Below are 26247 nucleotides of genomic sequence, written 5' to 3' on the forward strand. Positions count from 1 at the left end.
TGGTATTGCCATATATTGCATCTATTAAGAGTAGGTCTAGGGAGAAATTGCTTCCATCACCATGAAATTTTTTCTTCTAATACAAACTTCATTATTTCTTTAAAATAGTATATTTATATATTAATATTTTTATTATTATTTTTCAATTTTATTACAATTTTATTAGTTTATGTATAATTATTCTATAAATGCTATGTTTATTTTGAATAACTATTAAAGCAATAAAACTTTTATATCCAGATTGTTTCTTTTATTACATGAATTAAAAATTTTCTCTGAAGTTTGATGATGAGTAAGAAAAAATTTTTCAGTGAAAAGATATATTCTTTTATATTTTGATAAAACAAAAAAAATTTTTAGTATAAGTACTAAAACAAAAACAAACAATATTAGTCATTAGGTGTTTTTAGTTTACCAAGGACATTTTGAATTCCTAGTATAATTGTATTCTAAAAGAACAATTTTCAAAAACAAAAAAAATTAAGGTCAATAAATATCTTTTATATAGAAAAATGTAATTAAAGAATAGAATAAGTAGGCTATTAATATTTTAAATTTTGAATAGTTTATGCATACATATGTCTGGAAGAGATTTCAAGTGTCTTTTGTTTTCATCTCTGTTTTTTAAACCTCTAAAAGCTTTTGTTGCTTTAGTACTTTGTATATATTTAATTATTTAGTTTGTGTTAAATTGTATGTAAATTTTTAATTAATTATTACCTTTATGACATTATTCTGCAAATAAAATGTCACAAAATATAATTTTAATATACATTTTATCAATTATTATTATTATATAATATTTTATATCTAGCAACTTGTAACAACTAAAATTTTTATATTTCTAATAGCATGATCCTTCAACATTGTTTTCAACAGCTTCATTCTGTACAGATAGCAACAGTTCACTGTACAGCTCAAACTACCCCACATCACCTTTTACAAAAAATATTACCATTATGTTTAATTGTTAATTCTCATTCTGGTCGTACTCTTCGTCCTAAAGAAAGTGAAAAACTTATTCTTCATTTAAAAGATATTAATTTACCAAAGCCAGATAAGTGGGGAACATGCCAACTGATTTCATGGTTACAACAGGTAAACTTTCATTTTTTTAAATTTAAACATTTAAAGAAATTTATTTACTTAAATAAGTACCATGTTTAAAATTATAAATATTTACTTTATATATAATATTTATATATTTGTTTATTTTTAAAATTACTGATGATAGTAAAAGAATTTTCAATAAATCAAAGATACTGAACCAAAGAAGTAAAATGAAAATAAAATACAAAATATAAGCATATTATAAAAGAAAAGAAATATGTATTATATGTAGTAATTTCTTTAATTATAATTATTTTTTAGTTTTTAACTTTTTTTTTGTGCTGTAGGCACTATGAGATAATTTTTCTCCATGTCTATCAGGGACCAGACCCATAATGGAGATGAGTAAATGGTAAGGGACAGGACCCAAAATATCTAGGAGAGATCTAGAATTTCATGGATAGTGGATATTCCCACTATCCATGTAAATTTTCTGATTCTGGTCCACATAGCATTCATAGATATTTTCATTATGAAGAAAATTTTATCTTTGAATATGAAAAATTCTTGTTACAAGCTAATCATGATAGATATAATCTGCTTTAAAGTTAAATTAATTGGAAGAAAGATGAATTTAATTTAAATATTTTAAAGCATGGTAAAGCATGGTAGTAAGTTATTTATATTATGCAACAAATTTTACAAATAATTAAATAAAGTTTTATCTATTAGTTTTATTGTTATTACAATTACAATGGAACCTCGCTTAACGAGCACCTTGCATAATGAGTATTTCACATAACAAGCAAAACAAATTATAAAAAAATGACTTGCTTAATAAGTGACATTTCACATAATGAATGATGAGAAGAGGGAAAGTCCGGATTATGTGCATGTTCCATCAGTTTGCGTTTAGCACTTGTTCTGCTAGCATATTAGTGTTGCTTGTGAGCAAACATTTTTCCAAACTTGTGTTCACACATATTACGTATAAACATCAACAACCATTGCTCATTATATAATAAACATGCCAAACGATATGCCAAATTCTTGGGCTCTGTAAAGACTATAATTAAGTATTATAAATTAATTAATTTGACTAGAGGTAGGCAGTTATGTTGTCATCTTGTATTAAATTTAATGACCAATTCCAATTAAAAATGCCTAAATTAAAAATTAATTATTTATAATTATTGAATTCAATATGAGATGGCAGCATAACTGCCTACCTCTAGTCAAATTAATTCATTTATAATATTTAATTATAATCTTTACATTGCCCAAGAATTTGGCATATCGTTTGGCGTGTTCATCAGACATATTAGCTGTGGTTTTTTTCGTTTTTTGCAAATTGAATTTGCATTTCAGGTTGGTTCATTCTGTGCTAGAAGAAAAGATGAAGATGATTCACGCTCCTTAACAATGTATACTGTATAATTTTCTTTGAATAAACATTATACATAAAATATTTGAGTATTTTTTTTGGCATGGAATGCATTATCATATTTTACATTAATTTATATGGGAAACTGTTGTGCTTAATGAGTGTTTTGCATTACAAGTAAGATTCTGGAACGAATTATGCTCATTAAGTGAGATTCCACTGTATATATCTTTTTAAAATGACTGTGTCTTTATTATTAGAAATAAATAAATAAAACATTATAATATTGTGGATTATATATTAGAGTGGTTCTGCAGTTTTATACTTCAATAACAATGTAGAGATGTTAAAACTAAGAAGTAAATAACATTTGAGAGCCTAGCTTTTTAGTATTTTACATAATAATTTTATCAATGTAGAATTTATTTTATTTTATTTACAGATCTCATCAGTGACTTCAAATGGTTACAGAGAATGGTGACTTTAAAGAGAAAGTAAATTGCATACTTTGGCTTGTGAATTATATACAATAATTTCATGTTTATCAAAATGAATAGCATGCTTTCTTCTACCAGATGTTATTGACTGAAATTCTACAAGCCAAAGCATACAGTTTATTTTCTCTTTAACTGTCTTTATTTGAGAGTTACTAATAGGATTTGTAAATAAAATAAATCAGTTCTATATTAGTAAAATCATTAAATAAAGAACTTTAAAAGTTAGATTTTCACATATTGTTTAATAGGTTATATAGTTTTATCATTTGTACATCTTTAGTTATTGAAGTATAAAACTGCATATGAACTTTATGATCACCCTGTATTAATTAACAAAGATTTCAGAAAATCGGTAATAAGATAAAAAGTGTTTAATATATGCACAAGAAAGGAAAAACAAAATACGATATAATATATAATTAACAGGGTTGGTCTTATTACATCTGGTACTCCAGCAAGATTTTTAAGATACACTTCTAGAAACAAATAAATAATAAAATAAACAAAATTAAAAGTTTAATATTTTGAATTTTATTATCCTCTTAATGCAGTGATTTTAATTTTTGAAATACTATAAGTTCATTCAATTTGAATTTATGTGTCAATGTTTTATAACAATTATTGATGAAATTATATAATGCATGTTTAGTGACATATTTCCAAATGCTGTCAGCTATAAAATTGATGAGAAAGTATTGTATTTATTAAATTCTAAGCCACAGTTCAATTTCTCAACAGGTTTTCATGAAAAAATAAAAAATATCAATAAATAGATTTATTTACAAAGTTCAAAAAATGAGAAATAACAAGAAGTGAAGAATTAATTTATTAAAATAATCTTAAATACATTTAAGTAAATCTTAATTGCTCTCACTAAAAATGATTTATCAGTCTCACTATCACAACTGATTTTGGAACCGGTGTTGGTGTTGTCATTTCCCCAAACTAGTCAACTTCTGTGCCATCCATTGCATTTGTTATGCAGCACTTCTTAAAGGAATGACTTATTATTTCATTAGGAACTTTTTTCCAGATGACAGATACACATTCCACAATTTTCAAAGCACTTGCTTCTTTACTTTCCCAGAAGTGGTTAAAGTATGATTTTCCAAATGTAACCAATTTTTATTCTTTTCTTATGTTGTCCTTAAAAGCTTATTGATGCAAATATCAAGCAGTGAAGGTGGCCCTTCATACTGTCAAGGATTATCATTAATTCACACAATTGTTTTGTTTCAATTAATTTTTTATAGAGTTAAAATACCCCAATAGATTAAAAATACTGCAAAATAAGTGATCCAATATTATCCTATGTCAGATCAATGGATCATTTCTGAAAAAAGAATCCTGACTAAAAGTTACTAGTCAGATAACAATGAAATTAGGTCAAGGGATAGTAGACGTCATATAGCAAAGATTTACAGTACTTTTAAGAATTGGCTTTTCAGTTAAAATTTAGCCTTCTTTGAATGCAAGCCTCACCTGATTTTCAGTGACATTAAAATGCAAAAACGTGCAGCTTAGAATCAAATAAATATGGTAGTTTTGCCCTAAATTGAGTCACTTAATTGTTATAAGTTGTTAGTGATATGAAAGTGCTTATAACTGTGTTTTATATTCAGTATAGAGTAAGTAAATGATATTAAGCATGCCAGTATATATTTCTAAGTATTTAAGACTCAAAACTGATTAAAAAAAAATAAAAGTTTGGGATAAAATATATTCATCTAACTTTCTGAGTCCAGATCAGTTTATACAATGGTTTTATAGCAATTCTTGACAGAATTTTATTTCACATGTGCAGTAGCTATTTCCAGTCTTCTAACATAATAAGTTGTTAAGAACATCTGATATTATTTTGAAACATATTGAAATAATCGTTAGAATTGACTTTGCTTATTTTTACCTTTATAAATCTAACTTTATAACATTTAATGATACATTTCCATACACAGCCATGAGAAATAAGTTTATTTGGTATCATTAGATGTGACATTTATGAAAACTTAAATTATTTTCCTTAATGTGAATTTTTTAATGATAAGTTTGCAACAATTATATATTATTTATATCATATTGAATTGATTTTTGTTGTTATATAATATGCATATTTATGAATTTATGTCTTATTTTACTTTTAATTGTAAGTACACTTAAATTTCTTTTTTTGTAATATTGTATTAATTTGTTTTTTGCAGTATTATTATTTTATATATTTTTTTATGTGAATAACTTTCTAATATCTATAATTTAAATATATTTTCACTAATTTTATGAATTAAATTTATAGGTTTTAACATATCAAGGATTTTATGATGATCATCTTGAATGGATTACTTTAGATGGAATTCAAATAATAAGTAGTTTTAGTTCTGGAACATCACTTGGAAAGCATTCTCTATCTTCTCGATTTACTTCATTAGTCAGAATTTGTGCTGTCAGGTAATATGAAAGTTTGATATTTTTATTTACATGCCTAGAATAAGAATTAATGAAATAAACACTGCTGATATGAAGTTTTTTTAACTTTAAACTGTTAATAACATTTGTTGGATAAAAGGTAAACAAATAAAAAACTGAAAAAAATTAATATATAATATCATACTACTACATAAAGAATTGTTATCATATCAATTGTTAGGATCCATGGTAGTTTAATGATACAACATTGAACTTGTTAGAAATTCAATGTTGTATCTTTAAACTACCATGACTCCACAAACCACAAGACAAGAATGTTATGTTATTAAACTACCAACTCCACAGATCACAAGAAGCAGAAAACAGCTGTCACTGACAGCTGTTTTCTGCTTCTTGTGATCTGTGGAGGTCCAAGGTCCATCCAGCCTCTGTTTCAATGGGTATGTGGAGAGTGATCTTCCTGGTGTGTAGTTGCATCAGCTGGCCACCTTCCCAGATCATATTTTGAAGAATTCTCAGCTGTGGCAGTAAAGTGATACATATTCAAGATCCAGCACATTTGCTCTGTACTTATTCTGGGAAATCCTTCAGACAATTATAAAATTTTATATAATGTATATATATTATTTTTTTAAATACAATCAAAATGTTTTATAAAACTCTTTGCAATTTTATAAATAAAAATAATAAATACTAGTTTATATGAAAATTTAGAAGATATGAAGACAACTAAAATAAATTCTAACAAATGTTTAATGAAAATTGACAAACATTTTCAGCCTTGTTAATAGTTCTGTTTCAGGTCTTCCTGTCTTCTAGAAATATATTTTCCAGTTTTTGAGTAATTTTTATGAAAATTTAAGAACATAATTGGAATATCCTATAAAGAGTCCTCCTACTTTTAGCCTGAATAAACAGGTAAGGGGAAAAAAGAACCTGAAAAAAACTACCTAGGGTCATAGGCATAGCTCCAGTAATAGCATGTCATTCAGTATGCTGCAAACTTTGCAACTTTATCTGACAATTCTTGCAAAGCATCCTAGGTCAGCAAATTAAAGTAGATTGGGCAATTTAGGATTGAATTACTGTGAGGTCACTGATCCACACGTAAATGTCAGAATGTCAGAGTAGTTTCTGTTCGTAAGTGGGTAAGTTAGGCACAGAGACAGATGCTACAGTTACATAGATTTCATCCTGATTTATTACAACATAAAGAAAAAATTATCTTACAGATGTATTAATGTACTTTCTAATGTATTAATGTAATGTAATTCTTGTAGAACAGTACTAGATGAGAATCTCAGGCAGTTCCCTATTTATGGGGGTGTCGTGCTGATAGTCCAAGGTGGAGTCATTTATCCTGAGGTATAAGTGCTGATTGTTCTCAGTGAGATGTGAATCCTTCCGGCATGGGTATCGAGGACAACATGAACAAATTACTTCTGTATGGCACCACACAACAGGAACATCATGAGAGAAGCTCTCTGTGTCTTTATAACACAAATTTTTATCTGTTTTGGATTCCAGATCAACCACTTTGATTGGTTATTTTTCCTCATCTCTACTTTCTAATTCGTCATCACTCATTACTAAGTGTAATGAAATCAGAACTCAGATCGTGGGATAAGTCAAAATCAACTGTCAATTCAATCCCAATCAGAGATAGTTGATCTTAGGACTTACATTATCTATTCTTCTTTTGTTTATATCTGAGAACAACTCTTTTATTTCCTATTAAATCGAATATGTCTTTTTATGCTCATAAAAATTTTCTTACTTTAATATTGATATATTTATTTTATTATATTTATTAATTTCTTTTAAATTTTAGTGTGGTTTTGGGATATTTCCGGAGCCTCACATTACTATAGCCTAAATCTAAAGTAGGACATGAAGCTGTAACTCCAAAATTTTCTAAGAATACTTTTATGTAGCCAGAAAATAGTCTGGCTTTCTCTAGCACAGTCTCCAGGTGGAAAATCCATAAAAGGCAAGAGTCAAACATTACCTTAAGATAGTTAAGACTGGAAAATTTCATTTTTTTTACCATAGAGTTGGTGCTCAGAAAAATTTCTCATATTGCTCCTGCAAATAAAAGGAACAATAACACTTTTATCTGTTACTGATGCTCAAACTGTTATATCTGAACCAGCTCTCTATCAGACAGAAGGTCTGATAGGGTGCTGGAAAATTTCCTAACAAAAAGCAGAACAATATTGCTGGACATATCTTTGGGCATACAATTCAGAACCATTAATGTCTTCAAGAGACCATCCATGACAAAACACTGTAACAAGAGTGAGAGAACACTATTATGAGATCAGTCTTGCAGGACAGATACTCTCAGAGAAATTCTGAAATGAGAGGTCACTATACTGTGAAGTTGAAGCAGTCCAGTAAACAAGAATACAGTAGCCCCCCTATAACATGGTAGATATGTTTCGTGTTATATGAATCCTTGTTGTACGAGTCCCTTAAATATATGAGCCAATCACAGCCTGGCATGTGTGCAGTTTAGGGACTTCGACTGTCTGAAAGGTTTTCTTCCATAAAATTAATCGATTCTAGAATAATTTGACTCAACATTTCCAAATCACGTATAATTTTTTGGGAATAATCCATATAAATTATGCTATAAACAAAAAATTGTTGGATTACTTACTGAGTGTGCATCGTTAGAAGATGCCATTGCCTAAGCTTGTTTTCATCTCAGAGTGACTCATCGAACGGCAGATGCATTTCCTGATAAGTTATTCTTTCTGCAAAGAATTCGCTGAACTTTGGAGACATCATTAATAGAAATATAATTTTTATGGCCATTGAATAATACTGTAAATGTTTTTTTCACAAGAACTGTATAAAAGTTTATCAATACTTTCCCACCTAAACTTTCCATATATATGCCCGGTGCTGGACAGCGGCAAGTAGTTTTGCTGCTCATCCACTATTGGTCCAGAATCGACCAATCCTGTCTCGATACAAGTCAGCAATGACATTTTACCGTGTTATACGAATCTGATCACAATTTTTTCGTTGTGTTATAGGAAACCATGTTATATGAACCCATGTTATAGGGGGTCTACTGTACAAGTGATACTGTGCTCAAGTGCAACATATTTAATAGTCTCAAAAGAGATTTTGTCAAGAACATCTTTTCAATATCAAAAAACGGCTACTACAATTTCCTTCACATTCAGGACTTCTCAATTTGAAAAACTAAACTATGTAAAACTGTCTCACAAGACTTGGTAGGTTGATAAATGAACTGAAAGGAATGAAGAGAAAACTAGTGGCCTTTGGATGCCTATCAATGAGCTTCTTAATGTCTTTAACATGAAAGACATTAGGCTAATAGGTTTTTAGACCTATTAGCCTAAAAGCCTTGGCTTCAGAATTAAACTTCTTGCCATCTCGGGGATAAATATCACACTGACTGATCTCCAAGCCAAAGACACATAGCCAAATGCTACACAGAAAAGTAGATATGACAAAGAATAGAAGACAAAATATCATCATTAAATTGTAGGTGAGCTAGAATAATATCATTAGACCAAGCTGCCTTAAATGAATCAAATAATTTAATAGTCTACTTGATCATAGAAATGGAAATTACTGATTTAACCAAAGTCTAAGATTCTCTATTGTATCTGAATAAGGGTTTAGTAAACACCAAAACTTCACTAGAATTATTTTTCCTATGGTCATATATGGCTTGAAACTTAGACTCTAAAGAAAGCACACAGAAGGAAGATAGATTCTTTCAAACTATGGTGTTGGAGATGGCTTTTGCATATTCCATGGACAGCACGGATCCCCAACAAAACTGTCTTAGACAGAGTCCAACTGAAAATCTCTCTGGAAGCCCAGATAACCAAACAGAAATTCTTTTTTTGGTCATATAATGAGAACCAGCTCCCTTGAGAAGGCAGTCATGCTGGGGATGGTTAGCGGGAAAAGAGCGTGAGGCTGACCAAGGACTCGGTGGCTCGACACAATCAAAAGTGACACTGAATTATTTATAATGGAATTGAAGGAGGCTATGCAGGATAGAGATGCGTGGAGAGCTTTGATCCATAGAGGATAGGGATAGGGATTGATTTTATAGCTTGGAAAATGGCCTCAAGTGAACAGAAAATAGTTTTTCAAACAGAAGCTAAGAGATTACTGCTGGAAAAAATCAAAGAACCCACTTTGAATCTAGAACTGCCAGAAACCTTAGAAATGCTTGAGCAGTTTTATGAAAATATTTTTGCCTTTCTGAAAGCTTTTTTATACTGGGTGAGAGCTTTACAATAAACCTTCAATTCACCAGTACACTTAATTTGATTGAACAACTTTTAACAAGGGAACTGTCGGAGTGTTTTTTAATAAATGTTAATAAAATTTAGTTAAAAATTACATTGAAAGTATACAAAACCTATATTAAATTTGTAATATTCACTAAAAGTGTTAATCAGAGTTAATAACAATCAAATGTTGGAGTTTATTCCTAATTCTACTCTGTAAATGTAATATAGTCGTCTTCCTCGACAACCCTTTCACTACTAAAAATTTCCATATTTGTGTTAAACTAATATGAAATAGTATGACATTTCCTTTGAAAGGAATTACATAGATGATTGACATGACTTTGTTGTTGAATTGAAATCATGTGACTTCCAGTCTAGCCAGGAAGTTTGTTTAAAGTTAATTGGGGCCTTCTGCTCCTAAGCTTTTCATATTTGGTCTTGACTTTCATCTATTTAACACCATTCTCGGAGATTAAAGAACAATAGACAGACAGATGGATGACAGTGTGAAGTTATAGGTCTACAATTTTTTCAAAATTTCTGCCAAATCAGTGTCATTTTTGTGCAGTTTTGAATTAGGGGAAGTATATATTAACACCTGTAGGGCCCCAATGCAGATGCAAGGCTAAATACAGTGGGCTGTTGTCTGCTGTTCCATGGGATCAATTGTTCATATAATCCATTCTACTATCTAGTTACCATCCAGCCCTCAGCATGATGCCTCTTACCTTAGCATTGGTCCCTCTCACTTGGTCTGGGCCATAAATTATGGTCCGAACCCAAATTTTTCTATACTAATTATTTTTTCTCCATGGTATAATTCTTGAAGAAGCTTAATGGTTAATTCTCACAATTCTTCAAATTATTTTATTTTATGCTCCTCACTTTAATTTCTTTATTAATTATGCATTCTGCTAGTGTTAATAGGCTTTTAACTAATAAACAAAACATTTAACTTCTAGAAGAAAGCTGTCTCCTCTTTATGCATTTATTTGTAATGATGTTAAATTCTGTTATTTACTTAGGTTTTTACAAAATATTTACTATAGATAATAAGGACAAAATGAGCAATATAATTAAAAGTAAATTAAAATGCAAGTTCCTAGAATAGTTAAGCATTAATTAATTTCACACCGGTCACAGGCACAAGTGAGTTCTAATTATATAATATACACCCCGGTGTGTATGAGGAAGATAGTTAAGCATTTTAGCTACAGCTGAAATATTTGATAATTTTAAAAATTGCATTTGAGATTTATTTTGAAATCCACAATAAAATATCCTGACTATTTGATAGTTATTTATTATTTGTTTTGATATTCAGTGATGTAAATGATTTTTGGTAGATTTTATAATTTTTTTATAAAAACCAATATTTCTTTTTCTTATATCTAGTTATCCAGATGATGAACAGCTGAAGCTTATTTATACTTCATACCTTAAACCTATATTACTTTATAATTTTAAAGATAATTCAGTGTGGAGCTCTTTTAATAATATCCAGCAATTAGCAGGATCTATGGTGGATATATTGAAACAGGTAATAATTTCTTTGTCTAATAATGAAAATTTTATATAGTAGTCAATAATAAATAATAATCACTCAAGTAGAAATTTAATTTTAAAAAGTGACATACAGATTATTTTATTTATTCTAAATCATTATATATAATATATATATATATATATATATATATATTATAAATATATATATATATATTTCAACCAAATACCAAATTTTTTTGTTGAATGAAAGAACAATAATATAATGTATATTACATGTTCCTAAATAACCAATATCAAATACAGTCAAACCTGTTTTTATGCGGGGGATAGGGACCGCATTAAAAAAAACGCATTAAAAAAAATCTCACGAAACTTCACGAATGGCTGTAAATAATAGTTTTCGCAACACAATTAAAAAAATAATTTTTTTATGCGGTCAACAGGGACCGCATAAAAAAAGTCTCACATAGAAAATAACTCAAAACCGTACGAAATAGAATTTATTGACAACAGATGTCAGCACTTGACTGCATCGTCTGGTCTATCGTCTGTTTTACATATTTTTGTCCAGGTGGTGTTTTGTTGACTTAAAAAGTAAATTATTTCATTTTTCGCATATTCATGCAATAATATTACTATAATAAGTGCATTTATGCTATAATAAGTTTATTTAGCTATAATAAGTCAACGTAAGACATGACGAATCGCACGAGACTAGTCGCCAACTATACCGCACAAATTAAAAATTCGCATTAAAAAAATCGCACAAATAAAAATCGCACATAAAAGAGCCTAAAAACCAATATCAAATACTGCATTTTTTTGTTTCATATGATTTTTTTGTTATTCTCAATATATTACAAATGACTTAAAACAACTGTAATATAAGGACAATTTAAAACAACTGTATATCATTGAAGATGCCTGATATATGTTCAGTTCTAAAATGTTAGTGTCATCATGCAAAAAGCTTTTTCCTATACAGACCAAAATATGGACGTGAGTGTTCCACATACTAATAGAGAACAACTTGCCCCTAGAATATGTTAAAAATAGTTTTAAATATCAATGAAACTGGACTATACAAGTTGGAAAGCAGGAGTTATGGGTTTGAGTCCCACTTCAGTCTGTATTAAGAATATTCTAAACTAACTTTATTTATTTTTAATTATTAAATTTGATATGATGTGGTGTCCTAACTACTTACCTCTAGCTAAATTTCTTGTTAATTGATTATCTCAATAAAAATATCCAGCTGTTCATTTGATATTTATTATGTTTTTTATTTACATTTATTTAACTATTCTTAATGAAAGAAACAAAGGATTTTTATTCAGAGTCTAAGATAAGATTTTATAAATTACATATAAACCTTTATCTTAACATTTTTTCTGGTTAACATATAACAGGATGTAAGGATGTAAAATATAAAAATCATCAGTTTCTCAAGTTAACATATTTATAGCTTATCAATAAATACAGGATATCCACATAAAACTAGACTCCTTAAACCAGGCTGGCAATTTTTTTTTATGTAAGGCCCACATTTAAAACTTTTTAACTGACATAAGCCACACACAAGAGAGAAAAAAGAAAACAAAAACAAATATGAAGATTAGAATTATTTACTCAATTGGTGTAGGACCATTTTACATGACACACTGTATAATCAGAAATAATTTCATTTTTCATTTTATTGTTTATTTTTACCTATCAGGTTATTAATCATTTTAAAGAAAACTTATGCTATATTATAACTTATACTATTTTATAATGGAAATTAAGTGTTTTTAATTGATTTAAACAGTCAATAACATATTACAGTTGTTTTTGAAACATTAATAGTATGGTAACAAAAAACAAGCATGAAGTGAAAAAAGCAGTGTATATATATATTGCACCAAAATTTTTGGCAGATAAAGTAAAATAAATGTAATATTTAGGCTATACTAAATATAATTTTATGGTTTATATCAGTGGCGTGCCATCATTGGAAGCGATGGAAGTGCTGCTTCCATCTTCCAATGACCTTCCCTTGCATTTTATAAAATATAAATTTTCATATTTTAACGTACTTTGAATTAATTAAAATTAATATTTTATTATAACTGCATTATGTATCTTTTACAAATTTCTATACTACATGTGAAAAAAACGATAAGATTGCTATTGTATATTCGAATAATTCAGTGGTGGAAGGAATGTCGAAACTGGGTCAGTTTCCAATCAGCCAGATTATATAGGCATTGGCTCATGCAGTTTACAGAGCACCAACCTCACCCGGTTTAGCTGGTAGAAGCAACACACGCATAAAGCATCCAATTTTATATCCCGGACTGGTTCTGAGCTGTTAGCTGCCTGCTTGTCAGCTTTCAAGCAGCCAGATTATAGGCATTGGCGCATGCACTTTACAGAGCACCAATGTCATGGTTTACCTGGTAGAAGCAACACACATATAAAGCATCCAATTTTATATCTTGGCCAAGTTCTGGGCTGTTAGCCGCCTGCCTGCTAGATATTCAGCTGTCCTCGCCCGATTATGTGAATCATGAGTAGACTAGATTAATGGCGGCCAACCCCTAGCCCGCGGGCCAGCTACAGCTCGCGAAAAGTTTCTATCCGGCCCGCGAGATCTTTAATAGATTATTAAATTGGAAAAATAACTAATTAATAGTTATTTTTCCAATTCTTTGTAATTTTCGAAAACGATAAGAGAAATAAATGTAGTAATTAACGTTTTATTTATTTATTTCATATTTGCAGACTAAAAAAATTACAAGTCACAAGAAGGCATCAATTAACTACTACGGCCCGCGGAAAAAAACATAAAATTTATTCTGGCCCATGTTATAAAAGCGGTTGCCCACCTGTAGGGATCGCAAAAACGCGTAAAAATGGTGAATAATTATAAAGTTCCGAAGTCGGAAAGTTTCGAGAGTCAAATCGTGTCAGGAACATGTGTTGGTGATGTAAACCAGACACGAAAGAAACTCTCCCAAAACTTATCCTAAAACAAACACGACACGATAATGAACGACCGAGGGGATGTCAACTGAGAGAGAGGGAGCTTTGTCCAGGTGCTCGTGTACGAGTGTCGGAAACAGGAAACAGAGAGGGGTAAATGGCCACCGAAGCATCTGGCGGACCGCGTGAGGTCAAAAACGTCAAAGAGAGGGCCATAACGGCGGAATATACGAGCACGAACTTCAAAGACTCTGTCAACACCTCTCGGAACTCTCCCGACCCAGATCGGTCTCCGGTTTCGCATAGAAACAAAAGAAATGACCAATCGGGGTAAGGGAGAGGAGGAACAGAACCAATCAAGAGGGTGAGATTCAAGAGAGAAATTATTATAAAACTCCCGAGTCGCAAAGACAGGCGGTTCTCCTCCAGACAGCAAGTTCAATTCTCCTGCAGTCTTTCGAACACGACGTGCGACGATTCTCCTGCGGTCTTTCGAACAAGACGTGCGACGATTCTCCTGCATTCGAGTTCCTCTCCACCCAGAGTCCACCCAAGTCAAGATGATCCGGAGATCACGGGAAAAGGGACTGTCTCTCCAGAATTAACCGAGAAACGTTCCCAACGTGACAACAACAACGCTAACAATCTAGATTGTATTGTGCTGAAATTATATGTAAGTTAATTTAGTAGTTAGAATAAACAGTTTTGTGTAAGACACTTGTCATCTTTGTCTCCTACCGCCACCACCCACATACGGTTTCGACCCTAGGTTTTCCTGACGCGTGATTAACTGTTTTCCCCTGGAAGTCGGCGGCCTTACACACCCTAGAGTAGATTTATAACTTAACCCAATTGATAAGAGTTTACTGGCATGTTTTTATGATAGTTCTGTATAGTTGACAGGAGTTAAAAAAAAAATCCATTAAAATATTTGATATATTTATTCTACGTTTATTCTGTTCTCCCATCTTATATTACTTATGGATTTCAATGTTAAACCGGTGATATTACGATTATAGTATGTCCCATCTGTAAGGGAATGCAGAAAAAACGTGTACAATTCTTGTATAATGTTAAAAAATTAACTGTTACTTTGGCAGCATCATTTACAACCAAATTTAATGAATGAGACATACAAGGTACAAAAAAAGATCTAGAATTTATTTTCCTTAAATTTACGATTTATATATCCATTGTCATAAAAATTTGCCTTTCCAATGTTTTCCCAAGACTACAGATATTCAAGTACAAAGTAACTGGTTTCGACTTATTTCTACTAAGAAGTAGTTAAATAATTAAGAGATTAGGGAATGGGGATATAAATAAAACCCTGCTGAAAGAGCCAGAATTTTACTTAAACAAAAGCTTAACCAAACCAATCACTAGCTCAGTACAGTGGGGAACTGATTTCCGTGTACACCTGGTATTAAAACGAATTAGTTAGAAAACAAATGACTATTAAGTTTAGCATATTTAGATTTTTACAGCTATGGTGAGAAACGTTTAAAATTTACAACAGCCCTATGGTGTCCTTTGAGATATACTAGTGATGTGACAAAAGAGGCATTTGACATTGACCGGTATCAGCACCTTCGGGATTTGGCAGCCTTCATGCATGCACGCGCCGCACACTTACCAGGAAGTCTATGATTCCATTTATTAGCCACTCGTAGGGAGCTATTTCACTAAGTGGATTGTTTTAAGATTTAGAAAAGTAAAGAATATTTTGTTATTTTTATGTATGTTTCTTCACAAAGTTATATTTAATTATAAGTTTCTTTAAAACTATATTCATACAATTGAAGAATTTTTTGTACTAGGTATGTATATTCATCACACATTTTGTTTTACCAAGTAAGGTTTTTTTTATAATTTTAATTTTAGCCCTTATATCGTGGCTAGTGATTAAAAAATTTATTTTAAAAAAGTTTAGGCTCAAGACCATATAATGAAAAAGAAAACATTATTAAAAGAGAAAGACCAATGCCTAAATTAAATACAGTAGAGAACCGAAAATCGGAATCAATTGGGGACTGGGGTTGTTCAGATTAGGGATTTGTTCCGATTACGGTCTATGTACAAAAAAATATATTAACCTGTCCGATGTTCAAATTTTTCTCCGTTGCATGTCGCTTCGTGTTGAATTTTCGTCGATTTTAAGCCTAACGAAAATTTTTATAATAATAATAGAGGCTATCGTATCATTAAAAATTATTTCTTTATTTTTTACAAACAAAATAAATATATCGAAGAATATAAAAACATGAAAATTATACTTTAGAAGTAAATTTAGTATCAAAAACATTCAATTCAGCACGACACAGTCCGACTGAAAATCGTGCCGATTAACGGCGATTCCGATTACCAGGGTGCCGATTTACGACTCTCTACTGTATAAATACGTCAACAAAAAAATTTTGACATTTTGACGATAAAATTTATGACGAATGACGATTCTTTCGTAAAATTGAAGCAATTTGGAAATCAAAATAGAATAGAATTTAACATTGGTAGACAATATAAAATAAATATTGAAAATTATAACAAGTTAATTACAATTAATAGATATATCTAAATTAATAGATGTTTTTTCTCAATGCAAGAATTGGCATTTAGAGGACATAGGGAATTTATTGAATCTAATAAGAAAGTTCAATATAATTACCTCTGTTATTTATTAAGTACGTCAGATAATCTATTAAAAATACATTTGAAGAAGTATACGGTTTTTACTGGCTTATCGAACAAATGAATACGAACAGGCCCTGATGTGCAATTAATTGATTGCCTCTGTAAGTCAGCTTCTTACAGAAACACAGCTTCCCTATCATCAAATGTCACGGCACGCCACTGGTTTATATTGAAATTATTTTTCCTAAGAAAAGCTAGCTTTTGTAATAATATTTTCAAGTTGAAATAATGTAAAGTTTAAAAATATATGAATTAATTTCCTTTTCTCTTTTTATAGATTAAAACATTTAATTGCAAATATTATACATGTATTTTCTGTATGTATACAAATTGCAAAATCTTGGTCAAAATTTAATTTCAAAATTATAAGTATTTTGAAATATAATTATCACATTAAGAAAAAAGAATGTAACATTGAAAATTTTCATGATTTTTTTTTCATGAAAAGATTATGAACCTGTTCCATATTCTAAGAAACACATTTACTTTTACCTTATTTTAAAAATTTTCAGATTTAAAACTGATAATTTTAATGTTTTTAATTACCATATTTTCATGGATTGACTGGCATAGGAGGTAAACTTGAGGTAATTTACAGCAAGTTTCTGAAATTTGATATGTTTATTTTTTCATTTTTGGACCAAATTACAATAAAATAAATATAAAAAAGCACTTTCAGCATTCCAGAAATATTTTACATTGTTAGAAAGAAGACAAAATGCAGAAATTAAACATATCATAGTTTTTGATGTCATGCCAATAGTTTCACAATTTTAGAATGAAAACTGGCATTTGTTATAAGCCACACAATCTAGCACAATCTCATTTACTTTTTCCATGCATTCTCTGGAGAGAGATGTATAACCTCATTTCAATTGACATGCTGGTTTTCATCATACAGAAAGATCTGATTTCATGGTCTTCCCTGGATGAACCATCATGCCAGTCAATCTACAAAAATACAGTATATTGTATAATTCTTCTTCTGAATTTAATCAATATTTTAAAATTAATTTTTTTCTTTATTTTCTGAAGATAGAAAATAGAATATAAAGAAAATTATATAACTATGATAAGTTGGTTTTTATTTCATTAAGATTATACACAAGAAATCAAAATGCTTCTGGAATTGTGATATAACATTGTAATGGTAGGACATATCGAAATGCTTATCTAATCATCATAAAAGTAGAACTCTTTAGCACATACATACTTGCCCCATCAATATTGCCATTGTTGGAATCATCATTGGAACACTTCTCTTTTTTTGGAATATTCAGGAGTTCAGTTGTTGCATTCAATTTTTTTCCATGGTTGCAAAATGCATTTCCATTGAGACCCATTTTCGGCATAGGGAACAGCTAAAAGTCACTTGGAACGAAATATGCTGAATATAGTGGTTAGGCAATGACAGTAAGTCTTTTGTTTGGCAAAGAATTGCTGCACAGCACATGCTGAGTGATTCAGTGCATTATCATATTGCAGAAACCGTCCTTCCCACCACTTGTGCTTTTTCCACCAAACTACTTCTTGTAACCTATGCAAAACCTGCATGTAGAAATGATCAGTAATATAGACTAGTAATACAGATATTGTGAACTCATGGTGCGCCACACCATCTATTTCAAAGAATAATGCAGTAATCATTTTCCTTCAATTTGATGATGCTTAATTTCTTTGGTCAGGAAGACAATGCTGTGTGCCACTCTGATTGACTGTATCTTAATATTTGGATGTTGCTCTGTTTCCTATGCTGAAAAGAAATCCCAAGGAGATGCATGTTGCAGCCATAAAGGATATCAAATCAAATGTGATGACCAAACTCCAGAATATTCCAAAAAAAGCCTTTTAATGAAGCTTCCAACAATGGCAGGATCAATGGGGCATTTGTGCTAAATGATCCTACTTTAAAAATGATTGGATAAGTGTTTCTCTATGTTCTACTACACCACAATTCTAAGAATTTTTTGACTGCCCATGTAGATAAAGATATAATAAGAATTTTAGAATATGTTGGGTTTAATAGTATAAAGTTCAGAAATAAAATAAAATAGAATGTGAGATGATTGCCTATTGTTGTGTTTATGCAGAAAACTGTTGATAAAATCAAATGTCAAATTTATTAATGTATACCTACTAATTAAATGGAGTTACTGCTTCTATAAATTATTATAATTATCAGAGTTACTTATTTCTAGAACTAACAGAATTTCTAGAACTCTGTTAATTCCATGAAATGGAAGTAACAAAGAAAGCAACAATGAATCTTAAGAATTATCAGATTTTTTAATACCAACATAAATACAGTACTAAGAAAAGATTTTAGAATATTTTTGTTTAAAAGTGTGAATATTAATTTGAATTGACAAATTATGATGTTTCTATGCAATTTTAAAATAATAATTTCTATCTCATTGATTTTAAATGTAACAATATAAATATGATGATTGTATAATTTACTTATAATTTCAAGTGAAATCAATTAATGCTATTCTGATTAATAATAATTTATTTCTAGAAACATGATTAATAAATTGGTTGAAAGACTTGAAAAAGTATAAATAATATTATGGATTATGTTTCCATCTTTTACAAAAAAAGAGCAATATTTTTTAATGTAAATTAAAATTTTATAAAAGTTATATTAAAGTTAGAAGAGAATAACTATTTCTTATTTTTAAGAATTCTTAGTTACAACAATTTTTATTTTCAGGTTAAATCAAGATTCCACTCAGATGAAAATAATCATTATCAATTTACTCCAAAATGTTTAACTGAATTAGTAATTTCATTACTTCGATATGATTTTAATATATTTAAATCAAATAATTCCTCTGAAGAATTACTACATATTTGGGCATATGAAGTAAGCAGAATATTTCGTGACTGCTTAATAGATAATGAATCTCGTGAAAAATTTGATAATATTCTTAGCAATTTAATTCGTGCTGATTGGGGAATAAATGTAATGGATCAGATAAATGGTATGTTAGTATTTTGATTTTTATAAAATTTATTTAAATTTTCCAATCAGAATTGAATCTAATCCCAAATTTTAAAAAAAAAATTATGCTGTTGAAATTTGATATGTGATGAACTGTGTTAATAGAGTAATAATACTTACAAACTTATAAAACCTATTAAGTGCTTTTGAGTTAAAACTTATTTTCAGACTGAATTCCAATGTTATAATCTACTGTTTCATATCTGTTGGAAATTTTTAAATAATTTATATCTAATTAATTTAATATTTTTACTTTTATTTCTACCTTACAAGTGTTCAGTTAAAAAAATTTTTATGATAAAATAATTTAAAAAGTAACACTACATTTTTAATATATACAATGAATTTTGCTTCAGTAAAAATGAAGATGCACACACTAAATGTCAAAAACATATACAGTCAAATCTCAGTTTACAAATTTAATTCATTTCTAAAAGTTGTTTGGAAGACAATTTGTTCTCAAACTGAAACAAATTTCCCATGAGAAAGAATGTAAAATGAATTAATCCATTCCCAACCCCAAAACAAAACCTTCTTTTTATCTTTCTAGCTGTATTTCATGCATAAAATCTTAATCATTAATCAGATTGACTAACCTCTCATCTACGATGATTTTAAAAGTTTTCATATACTTTTGTTTGTTTTCCTGAAGATGCTATTTTGAAATGTCAAAAACATTTGAGTTATTAAAAATATTGTTTATATAACTCAAAAAAACACTGAATTTTTTTGAGTTAAAATTTTGATAAGGTTTAAAAAAGTAAGATGTAACACCTTGTCTATCCAATTTACATTTAACAATTTTGAGTGATGATTTATATAATAATTGATGATAATTTTCTTTAACTGAAATTTTTTCCTACATTAAATTTTCTTAAAAACTGATTTTGTCTATATGATTATATGATTGTATTGAATATAAAAGTATTGCTTCTCAAAATTCTTCATTTTTTTTCATTTAGATTGGTATTATGTAACTTATGATAATTCAATTCCATCCAGTTCTTTTGGAAAAATGTTGAAAAAAATGAGTGTGGAAAATTGGCAAGCACTTGTGCAGAAGAGTGTCCATTTATTTAGTAAGTTTATTAATTTTACTTGTTAATGTATTCAATAAGTTTATTAATCATAAAATAAATTTTCTACAACACAATATCTTATGGTTACAACATCATATTATTGAAAAATAAATTCTAGTAATGTACAGGCTCAAGGAATAGCTTAAAAGCCAGCTTATCTAAAAGAAATTATTGGGCCAATAATTCTTTGACAGAAAACAGTACACCAAACACCATTTTTTTTCCTCATGCAGTAGGACTTGGTACAATTGATGTGGATTTTCACTAGCCCAAATTCTTGTGTTCTGTATGTTCGCACAACCACCTAAGTGGAACCATATGGCTTGCAGTTTTATTTAAATCATGACAACTGAAATTATAAAATGTAAATTTATTGCAATGTTTTACTTCAGAATATGGAATTAATCATTTTGGCTTCTGAAATAAATTATTTATTATTCCACAACATAACAATGTTGTGGAATAATAAAAACACTTTGTAGGGACTTTGAACATCCTTTGTTTAATAAGCTAGGTCATCTATCTTATACTGACTCATGCAAAGTGGTATGAATAAGATTTGGATTTTCAAAATTCCTTACACATATTAATTATTTTGATTAGATGTTATATTATTAGTATTTTAATTAGTTACTTTTTTCCACATAATGCTTTTATCCATGTTTCTCCTAGACCAACTCAAAATTTATTATTATTATTTTTTTTTTCATTTCGTTATTTTCATTTTTCTTTATCTAGATCAGTGTTTCCCAACCTTTTTTGTGCTATGCCCCACCTAAGCCTTTCTAAAATTCTTATGCCCCCCAACATATATGTTGAACTCTTTTGGAAGGTCTCTCGTTGCCGTGTTCGTTGAAGTTTTTCTTGCACTTAATTGTCACACTGTTTTATTGTAACCACGATAAAACCCAATCCTTTCATCAAAGTCTCTTGCACTTTCCAGTCATTGCCAAACGCGACCTGGAACACCACAACTCACGTCTGCCCACCTCGATGTCTGGGCAAAGAATGTTCTTTCTCCTCTTTCACTTGCCTCAGGGCCTCGTTCATCTCTTTGTTCTCAGTGGTTCCCAGAATGGTTAATCCCACCCCAAGGGAAAAGGGTTATAAAGGAACGTTCTAGAAGGAAAGAGAAACAAAGAAAATTAAAACTAACTTAAATCAATATTTACAATAAATATGGCGTACAGAGGCTATACGGTTAACTTAAACTCGTCCAGAGTTTCAAATTGCCTCCCTTAACAATCAAATTGCCCCCTTGTGGGGCGTGGGCCCCACGTCTGATCTAGATGGTCATTCTTTTTTGCTCTATTACAGCAACTTTAAATCTTGAGCTCTTTTTATTTTTTGATTTTAAGTTTTAAATCTAAGTGTAAAAAATATGTTATAATTTACCATTTGTAATTTTTCTTTTCTTTATACATGTATTTATTTTATAATTTTTAACTCTTATTTTTTACTGTTTTTATATTATACACAGTGCATTAATTTTTATGCATCTTGTAACTTTTATATCTTGTTCTCACATTTTTAATTATGTATTTGCATTTAATTATTTTGGTGTACTTTGTTACTATTGTTTTTATAGAGCAAACTACTTGTTTTGCTGGGAGATAGTCATCACATGTTATATAACATTACTTTTCAGATTTAAATAAATAAATAAGCTATCAATATGAACTTTTTCTTTGAAATTCTATGATCTTAACCCTTTCATAACATTTTTTTATTATTTTATAAGGATGATGTTATAATATTTAATGATTTTATTATTCTAGTATAAAATATAAATACAGTATATTTAGTAAATTAAGTGTAGTATATCTTTATTATAATGATGATATTATAAGATAAAACCAATGCTTTAATAGATTAATAATACCATTATAATAAATTTTAGTTTTTTTGAGCTGCTCCACTTATCATTGGAAAAAAGAAATGGAACATAGAATTCTGTTATCTTGGACAATACACTATTTTTCTTACACTGCAATTCATAAAAGAAAGTTTAATACAATATGCATCATTTTGTAATATACAAAATGATTTGTTTCTTTAAGAATATGAATTTGTAAATAATTTATATATGAAAATAAAGTAAAACGAGTAATAAAAAAATTAATATAAATTTAGAAATGAAAGAAAAGATTAATAATAATACGAATTGTAAAACATACATTAAAGACTTATGGAAATGAAAGGTGGAAGCATAGCTCATAAGAGTGTAACAAGAACTAAAGATGTAAAGTGTCGTTTTGACATTAAAAATTGCAAGAAAATCACTTACAGATATCTGGGAATGCGATGTAACTTAAGAAATCTTGTATGTATATCAATGTTAACTTTATTTTACAGTAGTAGTAGTAGTGGTAGTAGTCCTATGCTTTTTAAAGCAGCAAGAATGCCATGTGTTTATATGTTTTATACAATGTGTTGAATATTAAATAACAAAGAGGTAAGTTTTTAAAACAAATTTTATTGTGGTTTTATGACATTTTAAAACTAATATAATTCTGTAGCTGACAGAAGAGGAGCAAGTGCCTGAAATGTTTATTGGCATATAAACAGCAGAATAAAGATGGATGTAAAGTAAAGCTAAAGGTGTCTATCAAATGCTCTTTATTGTACAATATGATATAAGACAATATTATGCAATAGATATAAGACATGGTTTCAAATTGGAAGATGATTTGTTTCTGTTACCTTTTATTATTTAACTTCAATGTGAGATAAAAACATTCATATTAAAATGCAACTGTAATAATAAAGTATTACATTTTTTATTCTTAAAACTATCATATGTATTAACTAATTAATAGATGATGTAAGAATCATTGTTCTTATGTACAATTAAATTCACTAAGGAATAAAAAGAGGCTTAAAAGTGGTACCATGTAAATATTTGTAATTAACAAACATTTCTAGTCTACTCACATAGGCCATCTGTTAATAATAATAAAATTCTTTCAGCAAATGCTTATGTTGCTGTAGTAAGTTTGTAATCTATCTCTACTGAGTACTTCCAGACTGAATATTTGTAATTTTTGATGTGAAATTGCTGGGGCCATCTACTTTATCCAAGATAGCATCAGTCTTGCATAATCAGGGTTCTACTGTAATAAAAATTATTATAATGGTATTGTTACTTCATTAAAGCATTGTTGTTATCTTAATATCTACTATTTTTTAATTTATAGAGTCAAAACTATTTATTAATAATAATATTTATTACTTGTTATATTTTTTCAGATCACGAAGTGCAAGAAATAAATATTGTTATATTTCAAGAAGTTTTAAATTATTTAGCTCGTATTGATCGTGTACTTACCAAACCAGGAGGCTCATTGCTCTTAGCTGGTGTAAGTGGTGTCGGAAGACGTTTAGCTACAAGAATAGTTTCTCACATGCATCAAATCACATATTTTTCTCCAAAGATTCACCGTAATTATTCAATAACTCACTTCAAAAATGATTTAAAATCTGTAAGTATATTTTAAATAAATAAATAAATAAATATATATATATATATATATACAGTAGAGCATCGTTTATCCGACTTAATTGGGGACTGGGGTTGGTCCGATAACTGAAAAGTCGGATAACCGAAAGGTATGAAAAAATGCATTAATAGTATAGTGTATTAGGCCTGGTTTAAATACTAGCCTCCCTTTCGTGGTCGAGCCAGTGCTGCCAGCTAAAACATGCAAAAATTTAACAAAAATAATATTAAAGTAGCCAAGACATAACCAAATTTTGTAGTGCCACATCACTAGCAGACATTTGAATTTGCCGACTAGAACGTGGTCGGTTAACTGATAAATCAGTTAATCGGGGGTCGGATAATCGATGCTCTACTGTATATATAAATAATATATATAATATATATATTATATATTATATGGCCATAAAAGGAATACCACTGTATATATATAATATATATATATATATACAGTGGAACCTCGCTAAACAAGCATAATTCATTTCAAAACCTTACTTGTAATGCAAAACACTTGTTAAGCAAAACAATTTTTCCCATAGAAATTAATGTAAAATATGATAATGCATTCCACTCTGAAAAAATACTCAAATACCGTATCTACTTGCATATAAGAGGAGGTTAAGATGAGGTTTTTATTCATTTTTTACTGCTTCAAAAACCTAGGTCATTCTATATGCATGAACAAACAATCCTTTGCATTTTTGTAATTATTTTTGTGAACCGTGTAGTGAAGATCCTTCTTACTCGTCACGTGATCTTTACAAATGTTCCGCCCCGAGTCGTTCTTTACGCCTCGAGATTGTCCGTTTGATGGTCCGTTGAAAGTCACACCTCCACACTCGATAATTAGTTATATACAGTTTATTTACAAATATTTACAAAGATGTACACTATGCAATAACATTACGTACGCTAATGTACCGAAACTGTGATGCCGCACGTCGACTTAGCTGGCCGGGGAACACGAGTCACCTTTCCGGAGATGGCTTGACCTCGTGGCCGTCCGTCTCTACGACAACCTTTCTCCAGAGGACTTCCCAAGAGGAGAACACTCTCTCTTCCGCCTCACAGGTCTGCCTGGTGTTAGAGACCGCCACGTATCAGGTCCCTCGCCCTTTCTCCTCGTTTTTTTGCCACCCTTCCAATTTAAGGGATTCTGCTACTCCTTCCTGCGACCAATCAGTGCCTCCCCTTCTTAGAGCCTTCAACGACGTCCGCCTTATTTCCCGCCGACGTAGCTTACATTTGCGTCCGCGCTTTATTTACATTTACTTTCCTAAGCTGGCCGGCACGTGGCCAACACATTGACCCTTAAGTGGAGACGCTACACCTTTGATCCTTCCGGCCGTTTATGGCCCCGACTCCAGGTGGGAGCAATTACCTCAGTCGGGCGGTTTCTTTAACTCAGGCCGCCAAAGGCGACCTTTACACGTGTATAGTTCATGCTTCTATTATAGAAGAGTGGTATCAAGGTCAAGGTGAATGTCGCTTTTAAAGAGATGATCCAAAAATAGCTGGTCACTTAGCAATGATTAAAAATGTAGTTATTTCATATTTGTTAAATCAATATTTTTAATGAATATTTGTACATTCTGAACCATTAAAAATAAACTTTTTCCTGTCACGTGCATTATAACCTTTTGGTTTTGCTACTTGGGTATCAGGTGCGTGGAATAGCATTCTTCAAAAGCTGATAACAGTCATTCAAGAAATACTGCATTTTAAATTCACTCAACAGATCAGAGGATGATGCTTTGTGTAGTAAGAGTAAAAAGAGGAGAATTGTTATGAAGCTTCAGGGGTTAGTCCGAGTAGACAAAAGGTGATAGCGTCAAGAAAACATGGTTGTTTGCCTTAATATGT

General features: G+C 29.9%; 1 protein-coding gene across 1 annotated transcript in view; it reads left to right on the forward strand.

Annotated features, from left to right (window-relative positions):
- btv (beethoven) overlaps positions 1-26247 on the forward strand; it is a 239088-nt gene that overhangs the window by 133521 nt on the left and 79320 nt on the right. The window contains 6 exon segments of the mRNA XM_067274747.1: positions 852-1098; positions 5222-5373; positions 11037-11181; positions 19516-19786; positions 20769-20885; positions 24135-24367. Of these exon segments, the coding sequence (XP_067130848.1) occupies positions 852-1098; positions 5222-5373; positions 11037-11181; positions 19516-19786; positions 20769-20885; positions 24135-24367 (1165 nt within the window).

This window comes from Centruroides vittatus, unplaced genomic scaffold (genome assembly GCF_030686945.1).
Source record: "Centruroides vittatus isolate TY-2023 unplaced genomic scaffold, ASM3068694v2 contig_563, whole genome shotgun sequence".
NCBI classification, from domain to species: Eukaryota; Metazoa; Arthropoda; class Arachnida; order Scorpiones; family Buthidae; genus Centruroides; species Centruroides vittatus.